Consider the following 19,425-nt stretch of genomic DNA (forward strand, 5'->3'; position numbering starts at 1 on the left):
TTAATATAAAATCAAATCACATATAATATATAAAATCCACAAAAGATATATTCCAATCTTATTTCTAAATTTAATCTTGATTTATTTCCGAAATTGAATCCAAGGATTTGAAAATCCTAATCAAAATTTGGAAAGTGAAGTCGTGAGACGAGACAAAACGACATCACGCATAGGGAAACCCTAATCTTGCGTCATCGTACTCCCACTGAACCGCAGCCGCTACTGGGCTCCCACACTCGTCTCGCGAGCTCGCCGAGCCTGACGTCTCCGACGCTGCTGTCGACGTCGCTCCTTCGAAGCTGCTGTCGCTGTTGCTCCGTCTCCAGCTCTGCTGCGTCGTCCTTGCCACGGCTGCTGGCTCTGCCTCGGTGTAGTCGCTGCATCAGCGACGTTCTCACCGCAACAAGCCCAGCCGAATTCTGGACCATGAACAGCCATCAAAGACAGCCGCCGCCATCGCAAATTCCGGCAGCCCGTGCCTCGCCAGCACTGCTGCTCGAAGACACCTAGCCTCCACGTTGCTGTCCGTCTGTACTACGCTGGTGTTCCGCAAACGAAATTTGCCCCGTGATACAACGCGAGTAGCCTTCATGGCGTGATTCTCACATTCCAATTTTTAATACAAGATGAATTCCATGTAATCATTACAAGAAAACAATGATTACAATATCAAATTGTTAAAAGAATGTAACGAATTACAAGATTATGAATCTAAATAATCATCGCACATGAGAAATCAAAAAATGCGCAATTAAATTTGAAACATTCAAATTCCCGTCGCATTATAAAACGCCACATCTTCTTGTTCTAGGGTTTCGAACTATGCATATTATAAACATATAACAAGCAACGAAAAAACATAAGATCATGCAATTCACATAACATGAAATTAATCCACATAATCAGAGCCAAAAATTGGCTCTGATACCAATTGTTGGGGTTTGGTGCCCCTTGCACAGCGGAAAACTTGTACAAAACAAATAAATCAGATACGGATCCATTTGACCGATTATGCGATTAATCAATTCACATGTTAAACCAATGTTTTAAAAACCGGATCGGCCAGTGAACCGGCGAGGCTACTAGTTCACGGTTCAACCGGTCCAACCGGTTCAATCACTGGTCGAACCGTTTTACTGTTACAAATTATATATAATATATAAAATATATTCAATTTCAATGAATGATAAAATTTATTAAATTTTTTATCCATAATTATTAAATGTACAAATTACAAGTTAGTATGGATAAAATTTTTAATATTTTAGATATAAAAAAAGATAATTCATAATAATTCAAAAAAATTATATGACAAAATATATAAATAAATATGAATGTTTAATTAGTTTTGATGAAAATATACTATATAGTAAATAATTTATTATAAACCTTAGGTATAACTACTTATATTTACATAAGTATCTATATTATACAAATAATAGTTAATTTTAGTAAAAAAGAGTGAATTTTAGATGATAAATATATTATCATATTAATACCTACTCACTATAATATAAATTTAAACTTGAATGATTAGTTTGAGTAAATAAAAAAAATGTTTTAATATAATAATAACTAATGTTCATGTTATTAACAAGAAATGCTTGTGGTGGAGTGGTAATGGACTTGGTCTCTTGACCAAGAGGTCATGAGTTCGATCCCCACCAAAAGCACTTATTTTACAAAAATTTTAAACAATGAAGAAAACCGGTTTCCGGTTCCCGGTTAGACCGGTTCGACCGGCCGGTTTCGGCGGTTCGCGGCGGCTCATCATGCTGGCGGTTTTATGGAGAGAACCGGACCGGACCACTCACCGGTTCGCGGTCGAACCCGAACCGGCCGGTCCGGTCCGGTTTTTAAAACACCGTGTTAAACAGATAATTGCATGCTAGAACGCAAATAATTCATGCTCATAGAAAATAAATCCTAAACATGATTTCTACGGTTTAGAGTTACCGATTCGATTCTCCAAAAATTGCTCGCGCCTTTTCCACGTAATGATCTTCAATACTAGACCATGGATCTTCTCTCTGGTTCCCGAACTGTATCTCGATATCAGGGTGGGCTGATCTTATCAAAATACTAGGACTCGAATAAAGAAGATAGAAGAAATCCTTTTGGGAATAGGAGTAGAATTCGAAATTCTCCTCAGCTGGAGATTTTTGAAAATTTCGAAAATTACAAGAAATAAAATTGTGATCGTTATGTCTCCTTTATTCTCCTATTTATATTAAGTTTCTTATGGGCCCAGACAGGGATCTATGGAAGGTTTTGGATATGGGCTCCCCCAATTAGCTTTTTACTAATTAAATTGAACCCACGATTTAATACAAGCTTATATTGGAATATTACGAGCAGCCACTACGAAGTAATATTGAACTCTCCCCATCCAAATCCGAAATTACAAGTAATCCGGGTTTCCGTTGTTTATTATTTATTTCCCGAGCTTAAGATATAAATGACCATTAATTAATTAATGTCTGTTGTGGACTTAATTAATTAACATCTTATTAATTCCAAGAGTGGACTTAGCAAGAAACATTTATTTATTATTCATAGAGTAATAAAACTCCAACTGGCCAGTTTTCCGAATAATAAAACCTTGTTCGAGCTCCTCTTGAGGACATTATCAAACGAGACTCACCTCGCGCATGATTCAACATAATAGCAATCGTAGCACCGCTAGATATTAATCACCACTACCCAATATATCAGGATTATTGGGTTGCGAAAAACCCGAACCATTTGATAAGTCAAAGTAGTTCATAATCAATACCGTATGCTCAATGCTACCATATGTAGATTAAGAAATAGTATTTTATCAAGACCTAGTCTTTCAGTAGATAGCATAAAGACACGTCTTGCTGTTAGATCCGTTCAGTGCTATACCACACCAATGTCATCTTATTTCAGTAAGGCTTAGAAATATGCGGACTGACATTGCAACCTTTCACGATAGTTAGCCAAAGCCTATCTAGGTTGTGAAATTCTTCTTTTTCTTTTGCAAAGCATTGCATAGATCTGACCGTGTTACCTTAAAGTGGACGACGCCCACAACCGGTCTACTAAGCAAAAGACTTAGACTTTGTTTACTTCTTATGCATTTAAATATTTGTAAAACATCTTATAAATGCAAAAGCAAACACAATGTAATAATAATAGTGATTCTATTCGTGCGAGACTGCTCGAATAATACTGAATCGGGTTAAAAGTGGATTGTAGAGTTTTACGTATACAAGCAAGATTCTATTCGCGCAAAACTTGCTCGAAACATGCTTTTCAGTATACCAAACCTAACAGTAGTACTATACCCTAGCCCCATGGTTTGCGAAACCCAAGGGAAATAATTCAAACTCCCTGCCCTTGGTGATAGTTTCGTTTGTGAGTGTGTAGTATAACCTAGCCACCTGGATTGCAAAATCCAAAGGATATGGATTCAACTCTAGTCAAACAGTAAATACATACACATGTATATCATTTAGTATTACGCATGTACATTAAATCCCACTTGGCGTACATTATTTAGTTCTACTTAGCCTAAATATTACTTCCTGAAATACATTCATTATTTAAATTCAGACCGTATATTAATAGACATTACGCGTACATTATTTTATGGACAGGAATATCTTATCATAATGCGTGAATAAAATAGAAATTGTTAGCATTATAAAATAAAATAGATGAAATAGAAAGTATGTATAGGAATATCTTGTCATAATAAGTGAATAAAATAATGAAGGTAAGTATTATAATTAATCAAAACATAATACGGTAGTTATGATTTAAATAAGAAAAACAATCATGGTAGCTATTTTATAGGAGAGCATAACCGTGTATGTTGTGTGCAAAATACCTAGAATGGAAAATAGGAGAGCATAACCGTGTATGTTGTGTGCAAAATATCTAGAATGGGCTTTTCAATTTTTAATTGTTTGTTTAATAATTCCACGTAGCATCATTACAAGCCATCAGATTTAAATATCCAAGGGTTTAAAGTAGTGTTGCGTTTTCCAAATATTTAGCATAATGATGTGAATACATCCATATAGGGGAGTGATCAATTGCTAACTAATTAGCAATCTCAAACTAAGACTAAATCTTAGCCATCAGATTAGAAGATCTAGTGGTTGATATAATGTCACATAGATTATATTTTTAATTAAGAAAATTAATAAATAATAATGTCAACTCCCTCTCATTAAAATCATCTTAAAACTTTAAATTTACGTAACTATCTCGATTTAAATTATTTTTTTGCAAAAAATATATTAAATTAAAGATAATTTTATAAGGATTTCAACGAGATCTCAATTGCATATGTTCCGACGACGTTCGGATGATGAAATTTAATATTTTTTATTTTAGTTTTCGTAAATGTTGATAACCAGATTTTTATCAACAAATACATCAAAAAATCTCAATATAACCATGTAAAAATCTCAATAAAACCATGTAAATATCTCAATAAATATGTGTTCATATTTTCTTGTACTAGCATTGATATTCTTATGACATATTGTTGATATTTGTAATACACTATGTCGATATAAAAAAACATTCACGGAAATTATCATATGATAACATAATGACGATATTACCTTTTTGTTGATATTTTGTCTACTATTTATTGAGATTCGTAAGATTTAATCTCATCCACTCATTTTAAAATCTAAGAGTGGAGATTTGGTCTTGATTTTGGATTATGGTGCTATAAGCATTAGAATGACCCCTCATTTTTACATGGTTTTATTGAGATTTTATATGCATTCTATTGAATTTTTTTGATGTATTTGTTGATAAAAATCTGGTTATCAATATTTACGAAAACTAAAATAAAAAATATCAAATTTTATCATCCGAACGTCGTCGGAACATATGCAATTGAGATCTCGTTGGAATCCTTATAAAATTATCTTTAATTTGATATATTTTTTGTGAAAAAATAATTTAAATCGAGAGAGTTACGTAAATTTAAAGTTTTAAGATGATTTTAATGAGAGAGAATTGACATTAATACCCCTTATTTTTATTTAATAATTTTCTTAATTAAAAATATAATCAATGTGACATTATTTCAACCACTAGATCTTCTAATCTAATGGCTAAAATTTAGTCTTAGTTTGGGATTGCTAATTAGTTAGCAATTGATCACTGTCCTATCTTAATATAGTACAAACATAATTTAGGTAATTAATCGATTGTGTAGAACTAAAACAATACAAACTCATGATTAAACTGAAATTTAACTTAGATTTTGTTGTCTATTGAGAAACAAAATTTAATCCATATATGAATTAAGGTTAGAAGAATAAGCTATACAAAGTGAAATGGATAAGAGCAAGAGCTGGACCTGCATCTACGTCAAGTAGAGAGAGAGGCAAATGGATCAAATAATTGTGCAATTGAAGGTTTGGATAGTGACGGAGTGTTTTACCTGGAGCTGGAGCCGTGAAGACGAAGGCGTGAAACTGTTGGGGGCGAGTTGGGCGACGGTGTGAAGTGTGAGGACTGAGGGGCGACAGAACTGACATTAATACCTCTTATTTTTATTTAATAATTTTCTCAATTAAAAATATAATCAATGTGGCATTATTTCAGCCGCTAGATCTCCTAATCTAATATCTAAGATTTGGTATTAATTTGAAATTGTTAATTAGTTAGCAATTGATCACTCCCCTTCCGGTATATGCTTTTAAATAACAGAATATCAAGTTCTAATTAAGTAGCAATGTAGCATCACTTACATCACCAAAATATACCAGCTTTGGCACCTCAAGAGACCATAACAATTTACATTTCAAAAAGAAGGTGCAATCTTGAACCCAAAATCCTTACAACTTGAACATAGAGAGCTTCTTCTAACCTCACCACTTCCTCAACATCATTGCTGCTAGTTTCGTGGCTAGATCACCGCATGCATCAGTTTCACCTGTCAGTTCCTTGTACGCGTTGTGGTAGCATCCACGGCTCTTGGCGTCCGCGACTAGCTTCTGCCAAACGCAGCAGCTCCTAGACAGAGTCTCACCATCACCTACTATTACCAGACAGTACCTCGCTCGAGTCAAGGCCACGTTAGCCCTCTGCCGATTATCAAGAAACCCAACCAAGCCCCTCCCGTTGCTCCTAACCGTGGATATTATGATCACATCTTCCTCTCCTCCTTGAAATCCATCCACAGACCTCACTCTCACTGAGAACTCTGCATCCGCATCACTGCTGTAGGCCTTCCCTAGCACCTCCTCCATCGCATTTACTTGAGCTTTGTATGGAGATATGCAGCCAATCCCCACCCTTTTCTTCGACTTCACACATTCTACCAAACAAATACACAACATAAGCAATAGTCCAAATATGAACAACTTCGAATAAATGTTGAACATACCTTTATGGATTTTGGATACTAACAGAAGAACCATAGACACCTCTGCATTGTTCATAAGGCTACGCCTCTTGTCGAATTCCTCTCTCCCATTTGCTACATTGATGAATGAATATGAGCCATAGCTTTCTTTCTCAAAGAAGCTTCTGTTATAGCCTCTTTCCTTGACATTACTCCCATTCTTGATCTTGTTTCCATAGAATTCTTGATTTGGAAACAAGCTTATAGAAGGGTGCATTCTGTACTGCACATTGAGGAGATGCTTGCTGTGCCCCAATGTCACAAGCCTCTCGAATAAGCTTCTCCCGAATCCCGCCTTTTCGCACTTCTGCCAAGAAACATAACAAGATCATGTTAGTGACAAAAACAAGGTCATACCACCTCTGCATATTGTGTGTAAGTTGGGGAAAGTTTCAACCTTGCTCGTGACCATCGCAGGGAGCTGTTTCTCATCTCCGACTAGTATGGCGTGGTGCAGCCCCGGAAGCTGCAGGGGGATTGTAGACTCACATTCCTTGACCTGTGCAGCTTCATCTATGATCACCAGCTCAAATGGTGTCATTTCCTTGATGTGGTGCAGCTTCGCTGAGCTTGAGACGGTGCAGAAGATTAAGCAAGCATTTTTGAGACAAAACTCCTTGATGCTACTATATTCTTCCAATTCTGGGAGTGGTAAATTGTAAGTGAAGGATTTCACTAGTTCCAAACACTTTGTTTTGGACTTGCAGAAAGCTTCATTTTGCATAAATTGCTGCTTGTGATCCACAAATGTTTCTAGTGTTTGGAGCATATTAGAAGCTCTCGTCATTTTCTCTTGCATTCCCAAACGTAGCAAAGAAGTAGGTAAGTGTTTGATCAACCCTGTTATGCAACTGACTAATCGCGTTTTAACAGAAACGAATCTAGTTTCGAAGAACTCCTCCAATGTCCACACATTAGTGCTGCTGTCATTGTGCTTCTGTGTATTCTTGTTAAACAATCCAATCAAAACAGCTTCTAGGGATAGACCTGTTGCGTTGTTGTTCCTTTTAATTTGCTCCAAGTAGCGTTCATACGCTCCTTGAGGGTACTCAAGGAGGGAGATCATTTCATTTGCAACGCCCTTCCACCCGATGACAGGAGCAAGGAGGCGTCCCAGCTCAGAAATCCGAAGATCAAGAAACACATCACGAAGCTCTTGATGCTCGTCAATCTTCATCCTCTGACTATTTCCAAACAAAACTACATCTCCCAACCCATAGGCCTCATGCCCGAGTTTCTCACTCATACAACTCATCAACCTCTTCACCACTCCCAAAATAGCAACATTAGTGGGAGCACAAGTCACAGTCCTGCACTTCAACTTCATTAATGTGTATACTAAAGAGGAAATGGTCTTTGTCTTCCCCGTCCCTGGAGGGCCCCATATCAGCTTCACACTGTTCCTATGCCTGCATTCTGTTAGCGCGACGCAGTTTGAAACTGCAGCCTTCTGCGAATCATCAAGCCCGAATGAGGTGATAATCTCCCTCGAATTTGCCATTTTGGCGCTCTCAACTCTCTTGGAGCTGCAAACATCACAGTTCTCTTCTACCTGCAAAAACCACAAACAATTCAGTTGAATGTCACATAGCAACAAGAATGAAAGAAGCAAATGTTGAGGATATATCTTACAGATGGACTAATTGAAAGCACAGAAGTGAAGATGCTCGTGTTCGCTTCTTTGCGAGCATGCAACGCGCCCCAAATCCGATCATTGGTGTTCAAGTTTGCTAAACAGACAACAAAGAGCTTATCTCCATTTTTGCTATTCTTAAACAAGACTGGCTTCGAAGACACGACTCGTATCATGACAGAGGCGTCATCAGATGCACGTGTGACTATTGCGAGAGTGAACGGTGATTTAGGCCTATCCAAATCACTAACACACTTAGGCCTAATATCTGATAATGCAACCAAATCCAAAAACTGAGGTTCATATAGTTTTGTCGAATGCAACTCCCCTGCTTTCAACGTTACGTTGTATAGCAAGATATGATCATCTGGCTTAGTCGATTTCGGTTTCTTGACATTGTAGACCTCGCGCGAGGGAGCAGAGTGCAATGCAGTCACATTTGAAAGAATAGCAGCATGTGTTTCTTCAATGAGGGGTATTGTAAATGACTTCAAGTAATGATCCACAGATTCAAATGTAGTTGGGATTTTATCAACCTACAATGAAATACTACTACTTATTACATAGTATCTTAAATTTGGGAAAAACAATGAATGCAAGAACAATGATGATACCTTATCTTTGTAAAGATCCTTGTTGATTATATCAGAAATGGACCATGAAAATATGAAATCAGTTAACTGTGGGGTTATATCTTCTTTCTTCTTCAATATTGTGGAGGCCATGATCTTCCCTTTTGTTGTTGATCTTTCTATACAAACAATCAAAAAAATATATAAATGCCTAATCCATGCTACATACCATGTTTTAGTTATAGAAAAAAGAAAAGATGATCATATGAATTCCCATGCAAAATCCATCAATTAAATTGGTGAAAGATAGAGAAAAAAACACACATGTTAAATTCATAAACAAAAGAGAAGAGAAGACTTACTAGTGATACAAGCTCGTTTTCAGTTCTAACTTGCAATTCAAATAAGTGTGAGGGAAAATGAAGAGACGGCCACTTATACATTTGGTTGAGACTTTTGGAATACTACTTCCAATCAAGTCAGTGGTGGAGGGAAAATGTAGAGTTTCTTTACTTAGAAAACAATTATTACTACTATTAAATAAATAGTAAAAAAAACAACTTGTACTAACTCCGTCTCCCAAATTTTGACACACTTTGATCCGGCACGAGTTTTAAGAAATGTAATGGAAAGTGAGTTGTAAAAATTGGTGGGATGTGGGTCCTATTTTTAAAGTATTAGTCTTATAATAAAATGTGAATATGAATGAGTTAGTGGAATACGGGGTCCATTACCAAAAATGGTAAAAAGTGAAGTGTGTCAAATTTTCAGGGACGGACCGAAATAGTAAATTGTGTCAAAATTTGGGGGATGGAGGTAGTAATTAGATTTGCAAGGATTGCTTTTTTTGGCAATTTAATAACGAATAAACTTTTTTTTTTTGGCAGAAATCATGATGAATGTTTTTAAAATTTTAATTTTAATTTCCATGGTTTGATCTTCCAATGATATATGTATTGATATGATGCTCTTTCTAGATTTGACGCTTAACGACGGATCGAAGTCATTGATAAATTGTTAAGTGCAGTCATTGATGCCACAAACGATTGTGAATGATCGTTTAATAAGTCTGGATAAAAGTCTCAATGAATTGGAAATATAAAAGAGAAATCAAGAGTATAGTAAAGAAGTAAATATCATAATTATATTCATTTTCAAAGTCAGTCTTTATAGTTCAACAATAGGACCATTATATAGGCAAAGAAAATCCTAATTTATGGAATAACTAGAAAGAAAATAAATTAAAAGGAAAATTTATAGTATAATAAAAAGAAAGAATATCAATATTAATTAACTAAGAATTTAGAAACTCAAATTTAAAGAAGAAAACGAAATCAATAATTAATTCAAACACTTACAATTTTCTTGTCGTGTGTTTTTTCACATATCCTTTTCATCTATCTTATGTTCTTAAATCTGATCGCCTATATTTCAAAAATACAACAATTATCTAATTAATAAAAATAATCATAAAAACTAAAGAAATAACGATAGAAACCCTAAACAATCTTGTTTCAAATACCCATGCCCTTAGAATTAATTACTTACTGTTTCTAAAATTATTTATGATATGCATGATTATCGATCTTGGTTGTATCATTAGCCATCATATTATGCATCATTTAACTTGTTATCCACATCATGTGTAAGTTAATGCTTATAGAAAAACTTGCATATATAATGTTTAAAGATTCTTCATACCTATCCGTTTGTTCTTTGTTTTTGTTATATTACAACGAAACAAAATCATGCATATGCCCATGCTTCCAACATTGGAGAAAGACTCATCAATTATTCCGAAACACATGATTATACCAGCAAAGAAAGATTTGTCAATTACTCATAAACACAAAGTTTGTAATATAAGTGACATCAAGAAACTTAAACTTTTACACTCTAATTCAACTCAAATGCTTAAAAAGATAACAACAATATTTCAGTAAATCCACATATATATAGATGAAAATCGAAGTCATGACATGATGGTTATGCCGTCTTGATGTGTTGATGTTGTCGAAAATGGTTATGTGCGGCCACATTAACACGAGTTGCAGCTTCGGATTTCTCCTCTTCATTGGCACCGAGAAATAGGCATATTAGAGACTCCCAAACACACCCTAACAAGGGAATTGAAGAAAATCTGTATGTTGAGTGTTTTTGATTCATCATGGCTTAGATGATAAAATATGTGGACGATAGCTTGATGGAGATCGAATAATATAGCTAGGATAAGCAAGTTATATAAGTGGTGAATTTGTGAGTTTGTCAAACTTTCTTACGTGCTAAGATTTGAGAAAAGAATGGAAATGAAGATTAATCATTGTATCTGAGTGACCAAATTACCCACCTAAAAGGACTAGTTGACAACAAGAAAAAACAGAATTTTCATTTGATTTTTCAACATGTTATTTCCTTTTGTTTTATGTCATTAATTAACTAATATACTTTGTCCGTTTCACAATAGTTCGATGCAAACATGCCTCAAGAATGACCGAACCAATAAAGAAAACACAATTCCTAATTTCTTGAATTCAAAATATATATTTAATCGTCAAATTGATTGTAAAAAAACAGCAACTGTCAAGTATAATAATAAGAACCCTATTAACTCAAAATGAAATAAAACAAAATTACAGAAATTATAAAAAGCTAAAAAAATAATAAAATTTTGATTTTGCTTCTTAAACGATGTCTGGTGTCCGAAATTCATCACACACCATGGTAAAAACTATATGTGTTTGATCTCTCGTCACCCTGTTTCACAAGTGTTGAATATTGGTGGACTTTCTATTTGGGCTGGTTATTTTATTTAGGCCCATGTGTTATTGCTTGGGCTGAGCCCAGATGACTAACCTCTTGCTCTAGATGCTGCCACGTGGACTCTCACCCGGATCACGGCCCTGAGCCGTTGGATTGTGAAGTGTGTTTGTTATGTGAGAAGAGAGACTCTTGAGTCTCTCATTCATTCATTCGAACTCTCTCTCTTCTCTCTGCAGACCTAGCTCTCTCTCTTTATTTCCCTTTCTTCTCCGATGGATGTCCTGCCATCTTTCACGGTTTCTTCAGTGATTGACTAAGTGTGAGTTGTGGAGAAGGCAACTACTTCGGTTGTTGTGTGTGGTGAAGACCTAGGGTTTAGTGTGTGAGCTTTTCTGTGTGAGTTTGTGTTTGAGGTGTCCAGTTCTTGTGTGATGGAGTTCTGTGGTGTTGATATTTGCAGTGAGAGGTTAATCTCTGGTCATATTTCAACGGTGCTCCCTTGGATTGGTTTCTGGTTGAATAGATCTGGTTATTGGCGAGTTTCTGAGCCATCTTTTGATCTATTCAGTTTCTCTCTTCTTTCTTGTGTTAACCGGATTGTGTATGTCTTCTTTGATCCGAGAGGATCTTGTTTGTTATCACTAATCCGTTTACTCAGTGTGCAGTTCTCTTAGGAGAACTTTGTTGATACTTCAAGAACCCTAGATTAGCATATTGACTACAGTTGTAATAGTTGATAGTTCTTTGGTTGTAATCTTGATAACTCAACAAAATCAGTCGCATGGTTAGAGTTTGACTGAGCTCTCCTAATGAAGAACAAAGAGGTCTTGGTAATTAGTGAATCCGCACCTAATCTGATCCCTACAGTGGTATCAGAGCCACGGGGGGATTAGGGCGGCACGCCAAGTCGCAAAAGGAGGTGGGCAAGTGGAATCCTCCTTCGAGGGGGGATTCGCCTGGTAAATTGGCTGCATCTTCTGGTTTTATTTTCCTTGTTTAGTGCCAAATATAGGCCTGGGCTCTTGTTTTCTGGTAGACAGTCTCCGGCAAAGACTTATGACTTTCTGTGCTGCTTTCGTTGGTTCTTGTTCTCTGTGATCTTGTGATCTCATTTTACTTGACCACCAAGTATCTTGCACTGCCCAAGTGACCCCCTGCGCCCTCCAGTAGTGAGTGATTGCAAGCTGGGATAGCCTTGGCCAGTCTTGCTCGTGACAGTCAAGGATTTGAGGTCCTCTCTGTTGTGTGATTGTTGTGTGTCTGTCCCTTGTTCTTTGTTTGTGTATGTCTCTGTGCTCCCAGGTGTGTAAGGCTCTGTGTTTCTGTCTTGCTTCCTGTGTTATTGCAAAAATTCTTGCTAAAATGGCTCAACCTGTTGGTCTGGTTCCCTATAATGGCAAAAATGATTTTGCTATTTGGAAACAAAAAATGAAATGCGTTTTGATTCAACAAAAGGTTTTCAAAGTTGTTGATGGCACTTTACCTGAGGATACTGCTCAGGATAAGATTGATGAAATGAATGATCTGGCTAGGACTACTATTGTGTTAAATCTGTCTGATTCTGTGATTAGGAAAGTTGATAATGAGGAATCTGCTGCTGAAATATGGAAATTGCTTGATACTCTGTATACTGAAACCTTTATGTCTTCAAGAATGTATCTGCTTGAAAAGTTGTTAAGTTTAAACTTGATCTTGCAAAAGATATTGATGACAATGTGGATAGGTTTCAGAAGCTTGTCCAGGACATTAAGAGATCAGGTGATAAAACCATAGATGAATACACTAATATAGCCCTTATGAATGTCATACCGATTCCTATAGTGATGTGAAGGCTGCCATTAAGTATGATAAAGATTCTGCTCCTCTAGACCATATCATTAGCTCCCTGAAATCTAAAGAACTTGAGCTTAGGGAGAGAGCTGCTGATAAGAATGCCTATAACAAAGTTTTAAATGTCAGAGGTAGATCTAAATCTAGGGGGGCAATGAGCCCAATGGAGGTTCTGGAAATAGCTCTAATTCTAGGAAAAAGTTTAGGTCCAGGTCTAGAAGCAAGGATCCTAAAACCTATATGAAGTGTTTCAACTGTGGTGATGTTGGGCACTATAAGAAAGAATGCACTAAACCTAAGAAGAATAAGTTTCCCAACAACAACACCCAAGTTGAAACCCTTGTCAATGTGGCTACATATGATAATGTCAATGATTCTGTGTTTATGGTGCATGATCTGCAATTTGTGAATGCTTCTCCTGCCTGTCCTTTTACATCTAATGATTGGCTATGTGATTCTGGATGTAATTATCATGTGAGTCCTTTCAAGGAAGTGTTTTCTGAGCTGAAACCTTGAACTAAAACTTTTGTGTCAATGGTTGATGACAAGAAGTGTGAAATTCTTGGTATTGGCACTGTGTGTTTGAAGTTTGAAAATGGTTATGTACTCAACTTCAAGGATGTTAGATATGTTCCAGATCTGTGCTATAATTTGATATCTTGTACTACCCTTGAAAATTAGGGTATGGGAGGGAAGTGGGGGGAAGGTTGTATGAAAATTTCCAAAGGATCTATGTGCCTGTACTGCTGTGCCTCTTTCATGTGAAAAAGCTTATGTCAATGTTGTTAAAACTGATCGAACCATGTTGTGGCATAATAGGCTAGGTCACATGAGTGCTAAAGGCCTGAGTATTCTAAAAAAGCATGTCATCCTGTCTGATAATGATGTTCATAGTGAGTTGCCTTTCTGTGATTCATGTGTGCTGGGTAAACAACATAGGGTTTTTTTCCCTACTACTCCTGCACCTGCAAATGTGAGTACATGTATTCTGGAATATTTGCATATAGATGTGTGGGGCCCTGCTTCTGTGTCTTCTCACTCTGGATGTGTCTATTTCTTGTCTGTGATTGATGATTTTTCCAGAAAAGTATGGTGTTTTTTGATGAGACATAAATCAGATGTGTTTGAAAAACTGAAAACCTGGAAAGTGTTAATTGAACTCAGACTGGCAAGAAAATTAAGGCTATAAGAACTAATAATGACTTGGAATTTTGTAATCATCAGATGGATGACTTATGTGATGGTTTTGGAATAAAAAGACATAAAACTGTGCCTTATACCCCTCAGCAAAATGGGGTTGCTGAGAGAATGAACAGAACTCTTCTTGAAAAAGTGAGATGCATGTTTTCTAAGTCTGGATTGTCTAAAAAGTTTTGGGATGAGGCTTTATTAACTGCAACTTATTTGGTAAATAGGTGTAACACCCCAAGTTTTTGACATCTTTTAAGATCTTATAGAAGAGACGCCGAATGGCTAGACAAATTTTTTTTACAGATAATCGTTAAGACGATCAAAGGAGAATTGGACATTTAAGATTGATCAAGAGTATTTTCAAATTTCGTTTAATACAAGAGAAGTTAAGCCCAAGATAAATAATGGATCAAGAACATGTTTCAGATTATACAAAATTTAGTGCATGAATTTATGAGTTTGAGAAAGAAAGATCATGACTATAATCACAAGACTATGAACAATGGGCCTAATCTTGTGAACCGCATCACGCCCTTTTTAAGCCCAATAAGTTGGCCCTATCCGATCAGCCCGTTGGGCCCGAGGCATCAAGCCCGTCTCGGACAGCAGCTTGGCAGCCCAAGTCCTCTCCCAACCTGCAAAGTAGAGACCAGCTTTAGTTACTAAAGAACAAAAGAAATTAAAAGGAACTCTTACCATGAGGAAGGAGACAACCTCTCTTTAGTTGGAAGACCAAAGACTTACCCAAAAGGGGCAAGTCAATCCTGCAAATCCTCCACACTAATGCAGCACCTGTTTTCTCACCAGCCACAAGCAAACAATGGAAGTTAATAGCTACGTACTAGGTACCCATATGGAGCCAATTTTCAGTTAAAGTTTTGCTGCAGAATCATAATAAAGAGGATTGCTGCAGGAAGAGAACAAAGGAATACAACAGCTCCAATTAAGGCCTCACGAGTACACAGCTCAGCCTATAAAATCCCCTCCACACCACCTTTGAACAACCCTCCTACACATCTCAAAATTCAGCAACTCTAGTGAGAACCAAGAACAAGCAGTAGCAAGTTTGAGAGGGAGAAAAACTGAGACCAAAGGCGGATTTTCTCGAAGCAGCAATGATATCGAGAGGTAAACACCTCCACACCCCAACACCTTATCTTGCATCATGTTTAGAACAATCACAACATAGTACAAGAACTTAGTAGCACAAGTGTTAACTACACTAATTTCAGCCTCACAACAAGTAGCAAGCTTTAATAATCAAGGGATCAACATTTCTTAGCCAAACTCATAGGGTAATTGCAGATTAGTAAAGCCCCAGTAAAGCTCCAACTCTTGGAATCATAGAAGCAACACTTAACATAACAAGATAAACAACTCAAGCTCATTCCAGTGAGTTAAGCTCCACAATCAAGTCGTTAGTCACATAGCTACTGCCCAAGTCCCAACAAAATGCTAAGTAATGAAGGGGGTTAAAAGAACTTAGCTTTAGAGAGAGAAGCTGTCCGGCGGCAACGAGCAGCTTTCAAGCTCTCGGACAGAAGCTGCCCCGAGCGCTACACGATGACGAGCCTGACGGAGGTCATGGATGGCAGCGACGAGGACGGTGCTCGTTGGCTGGCGCGAGCTGTTGACGGCGGCAGCAGGCCGCAGTGTCTCAGCCGGACAGTCGGCGAGGCAGCGGCGAGTCGCAGAGCAGTCGACTGTGGAGAGACATGGGAGAGAAAAGAAAGTCCGGCGTGAATAGCTAGCGACCTTGAACGCCGGCCAGAGAATGAGAGAGAGAAAACGATGGAGGCTCTGGAGTCTAAATTGGGGATTTAGGTTTCTCGGATTGGGGAAAAGAATGGAGGGAGTTAGGGATTTCCTCTATTTGGAAATTTTGACTGCAATAGAAGGAGAGATACGATAGAATTTAGGGAGTATATGTATTTGGGCCAAATGATTTAACTAATGTTGGGCTGAAGTGTGAATGTGTATTGGGCCAAGGTAAATAAAGGAAGGAGAGGAGGAGGATGGGCCAAGGAAATTAAAATGAGGTGCTATTTTATTATGGAGTGCCGAAAGATCGAACGAAGGGGACGATGTCCAAAGTTTACAGAAATTAAAATAGTCTTTCCCAAAATAATTAACTCAAAGGAAGATTTAGTTTTAGTAAAGCAACGCAATTAATTAAAATCCTAAATTTAATTAATATGCTAGTTTCCAGAAATTCTCTAAAGATGAATGAAAGAATATTGAGAATTTAATAGGAGGCATGCATTCTAATGAGATTTTGTCTCTAGTCTAATTAGTATGTTGTTATGTTATGTTTTTCACAAAGGACTATCTCCGCAAGTTAAGATCAGAGCGAGAAATTCAGGTTAAGGAAATTAAGCTAATGAGGTGGGCTTTTCTAACCTACACTATGATTGTAGGCTTTCTATTTAAGATACGACGATGCCTTTATATTTAAAGTACAGTTTTTATGAAAAGTGCTATTGTGAAATGATATTACGTGAGCCTTATACGAATGTGCTTTCAGTTATTTACATTTTCAGTACGAATGCTTTCAGTTATTTTAGTTATCAGTATGTTTTGTCTTGCCAAGTTTTGTTTTGAACTTTGCCTATCTGTTTGTCTAGCAAGGGCGACGTCCCTACTAGACCAAGAGTTCGTGAATTTCGATTCACCAGGAATTAGTGAATGCGGGTTTCTAAGTGGGGTCAGCCCATATATACCCGATTCACTCAGTTTCAGATATGGTATTTGTTCCAGGAAAAATAGACTACAGTCACAGTTTTTATATAGAAATGCTTTTAGTGTCCTCGGGCCTTTTAAGATAAAACCCCGAGCTCACTCAGTAGTGGCTTGACAAAACCAGTTTTCTTTTCAGTAAAATATATTTCGGCACGTGTCCACTGAGTACACCAAGTACTCAGCCCTGCATATGTCTTAAAAATGTGCAGGTTGAGCAGTGATGACGGCGGGCGGTGTTGAGCACAGACAAATGAAGATCCTTCGATAGAATAGTACTTGGATGCGTCGTGTCTCCATACACGATGTCATCTGCTCTTGACTCTTCCGCTGCAATGTAAAAGTCGAGTTTACACTCCTTGTATTATGCATTCTGATATATATTATTCCAAGTTATTTCAGTTCAAGTTCAGTTGTGCCACCGTTTTCCCCCTTTCTTCCCCGCGTCTTTCATCCTCCCCTAGTCGCGATCAACCGAGCTTTCTATCCTTAGAAAGTGCGGTCGTGACAATAGGTCTCCTTCTGTGCCTCTGGTTGGTCAGTGTCCTGAATATGTGTTCTATGGAAAACCTCTTAACTTTTCCCACCTAAAGGTTTTTGGCTGTACTGCCTTTGTGCATACTAAGTCTGATAAACTTGAGCCTAGATCTAGGAAAAGTGTTTTTCTAGGTTATCCTGAGGGTGTCAAAGGGTATAGAGTCTAGCTAAGAGATGAACCTGGGTTCAATGTCATAATAAGTAGGGATGTAGTCTTCAATGAAGATGAATTCCCCTGCTTAAGATTGACAAGCAACCCAGATCCTATAGATGTGGATAATGAACCTCTTAATGAGGTGGAGTCCACTGATACCCTCACTGGAGTGGAGCATCCTAGTGATGCTCCAAGTGAGGTGGAAGAGCCATTTTGGAACACCTATCCAGTCTATACTCCTAATGAGACTCCTGATGAAGGGAATCCAAATATTGTTCATAATATGCCTGCCCAAAATGTGACTGACAATGTGCATGATAGCCCTGTTAGAAATCCCTCCCCTGCTCCTGCCCAGAATGTGATACACAGACCTAGTGGCATCCAGAATGCCATTGATAATACTAATTTGCAGGATTATGTGTTATCTAGAGATAGAACTAGAAGGGTCAATGTAAGTAGACCTTTTAGGTTTGATGGCTTTGTTGGTTTAGTTGCTCTTATAAATTTGGTTTTCAATGTATATGAATCTGATGGGGATGAACCCCAAACTTATAGGCAGGCTACTAAATCTAAGTTCTGGAGTCAGTGGCATAAAGCTATGTTGGAGGAGATGCATTCCCTCAATATTAATCTCACTTGGATTCTTGTACCTTTGCCTCCTGGTGCATCTGTGGTTGACTGCAGGTGGCTTTATAAACTGAAAAATGAGGTGGAGGGCCTTAGGTACAACGCCAGATTAGTGGCAAAGGGTTTTACTCAACAAGAGAGGGTAGATTACATAGAAATCTTTGCCCCTGTTGTTAAATTCACTACTGTCATGATGATGCTTGCCTTGTGTGCTCATTTTGATTGGGAATTAAAGCAAATGGATGTTAAGACTGCCTTTTTGCATGGTAATCTTGATAAGCATATTTACATGAAACAGCCTGGGGGCTTTGTTGATCCCAAGTTTCCCAATCATATCTGCTTACTGAAAAAGGCCTTATATGGTTTAAAACAGTCTCCTAGGCAGTGGAACATCAAGTTTAATACATGTACGCAGAAGTTAGGTTTTGTTAGAAGTACCTTTGATGCTTGTTTATATATTAAAAATCTTGATGCTTAGCCTATTTTTTCTGTTATTTTAGTTAATTAATGCAGATAAAAGAACGAATGAACAAGTTTAGATTTAGAATTTACCCCTACAAATAAAATGCATATTAAATCTGAAATTTCCTATCTTTCTTTGATTTAACTATACATCGAATTCTTTTTGCATAAAATTGACATGGATACTGACAGTAATGGACTCATTTGCATAATTAGATGAAACGCTTAAAACAAAATACTCTTTAAGTTGGAAAAATTTTGTACTTCAATGCTCAACGCTTAATATCGGTTGTGAGTCTGGATCTTTTGTGTCGGTAATTTCTATGGCGCTTACTAGATGATGATAGGAAGTTTCAAAAATTGATTTGTATTCTAATTAATGGCGGATTAGTTTCAAAAATACACTGTTGTACTTAATTGATTTCGAAAAGTGAAGTTAAGATTTCAATCATTTCATTAATTTTGATCAAAATTTAAATTGAATTCAAAATTAGATTTTGGATTCAAGATTAATTTAAAT

General features: G+C 37.1%; 1 protein-coding gene and 1 long non-coding RNA gene across 2 annotated transcripts; both read right to left on the bottom strand.

Moving 5' to 3' along the window:
• Positions 1–5,867: 5,867 nt before the first annotated feature.
• LOC125187073 (uncharacterized ATP-dependent helicase C29A10.10c-like) lies at positions 5,868–8,212 on the bottom strand. Its single transcript, XM_048083586.1, has 4 exons — positions 8,036–8,212; positions 6,801–7,955; positions 6,386–6,710; positions 5,868–6,316 (listed from the first exon to the last, which is right to left on the bottom strand). The coding sequence occupies exons 1-4, from the start codon at positions 8,210–8,212 to the stop codon at positions 5,868–5,870; spliced, it is 2,106 nt and encodes a 701-aa protein (XP_047939543.1).
• Positions 8,213–14,775: 6,563 nt separating this feature from the next.
• LOC125206604 lies at positions 14,776–15,870 on the bottom strand. Its single transcript, XR_007173914.1, has 2 exons — positions 15,086–15,870; positions 14,776–15,024 (listed from the first exon to the last, which is right to left on the bottom strand). It is a non-coding gene; the product is annotated as an uncharacterized LOC125206604 (long non-coding RNA).
• Between the last annotated feature and the right edge of the window lie 3,555 nt (positions 15,871–19,425).

The sequence above is a fragment of the Salvia hispanica genome, chromosome 1, assembly GCF_023119035.1.
Source record: "Salvia hispanica cultivar TCC Black 2014 chromosome 1, UniMelb_Shisp_WGS_1.0, whole genome shotgun sequence".
Classification (NCBI taxonomy): domain Eukaryota; kingdom Viridiplantae; phylum Streptophyta; class Magnoliopsida; order Lamiales; family Lamiaceae; genus Salvia; species Salvia hispanica.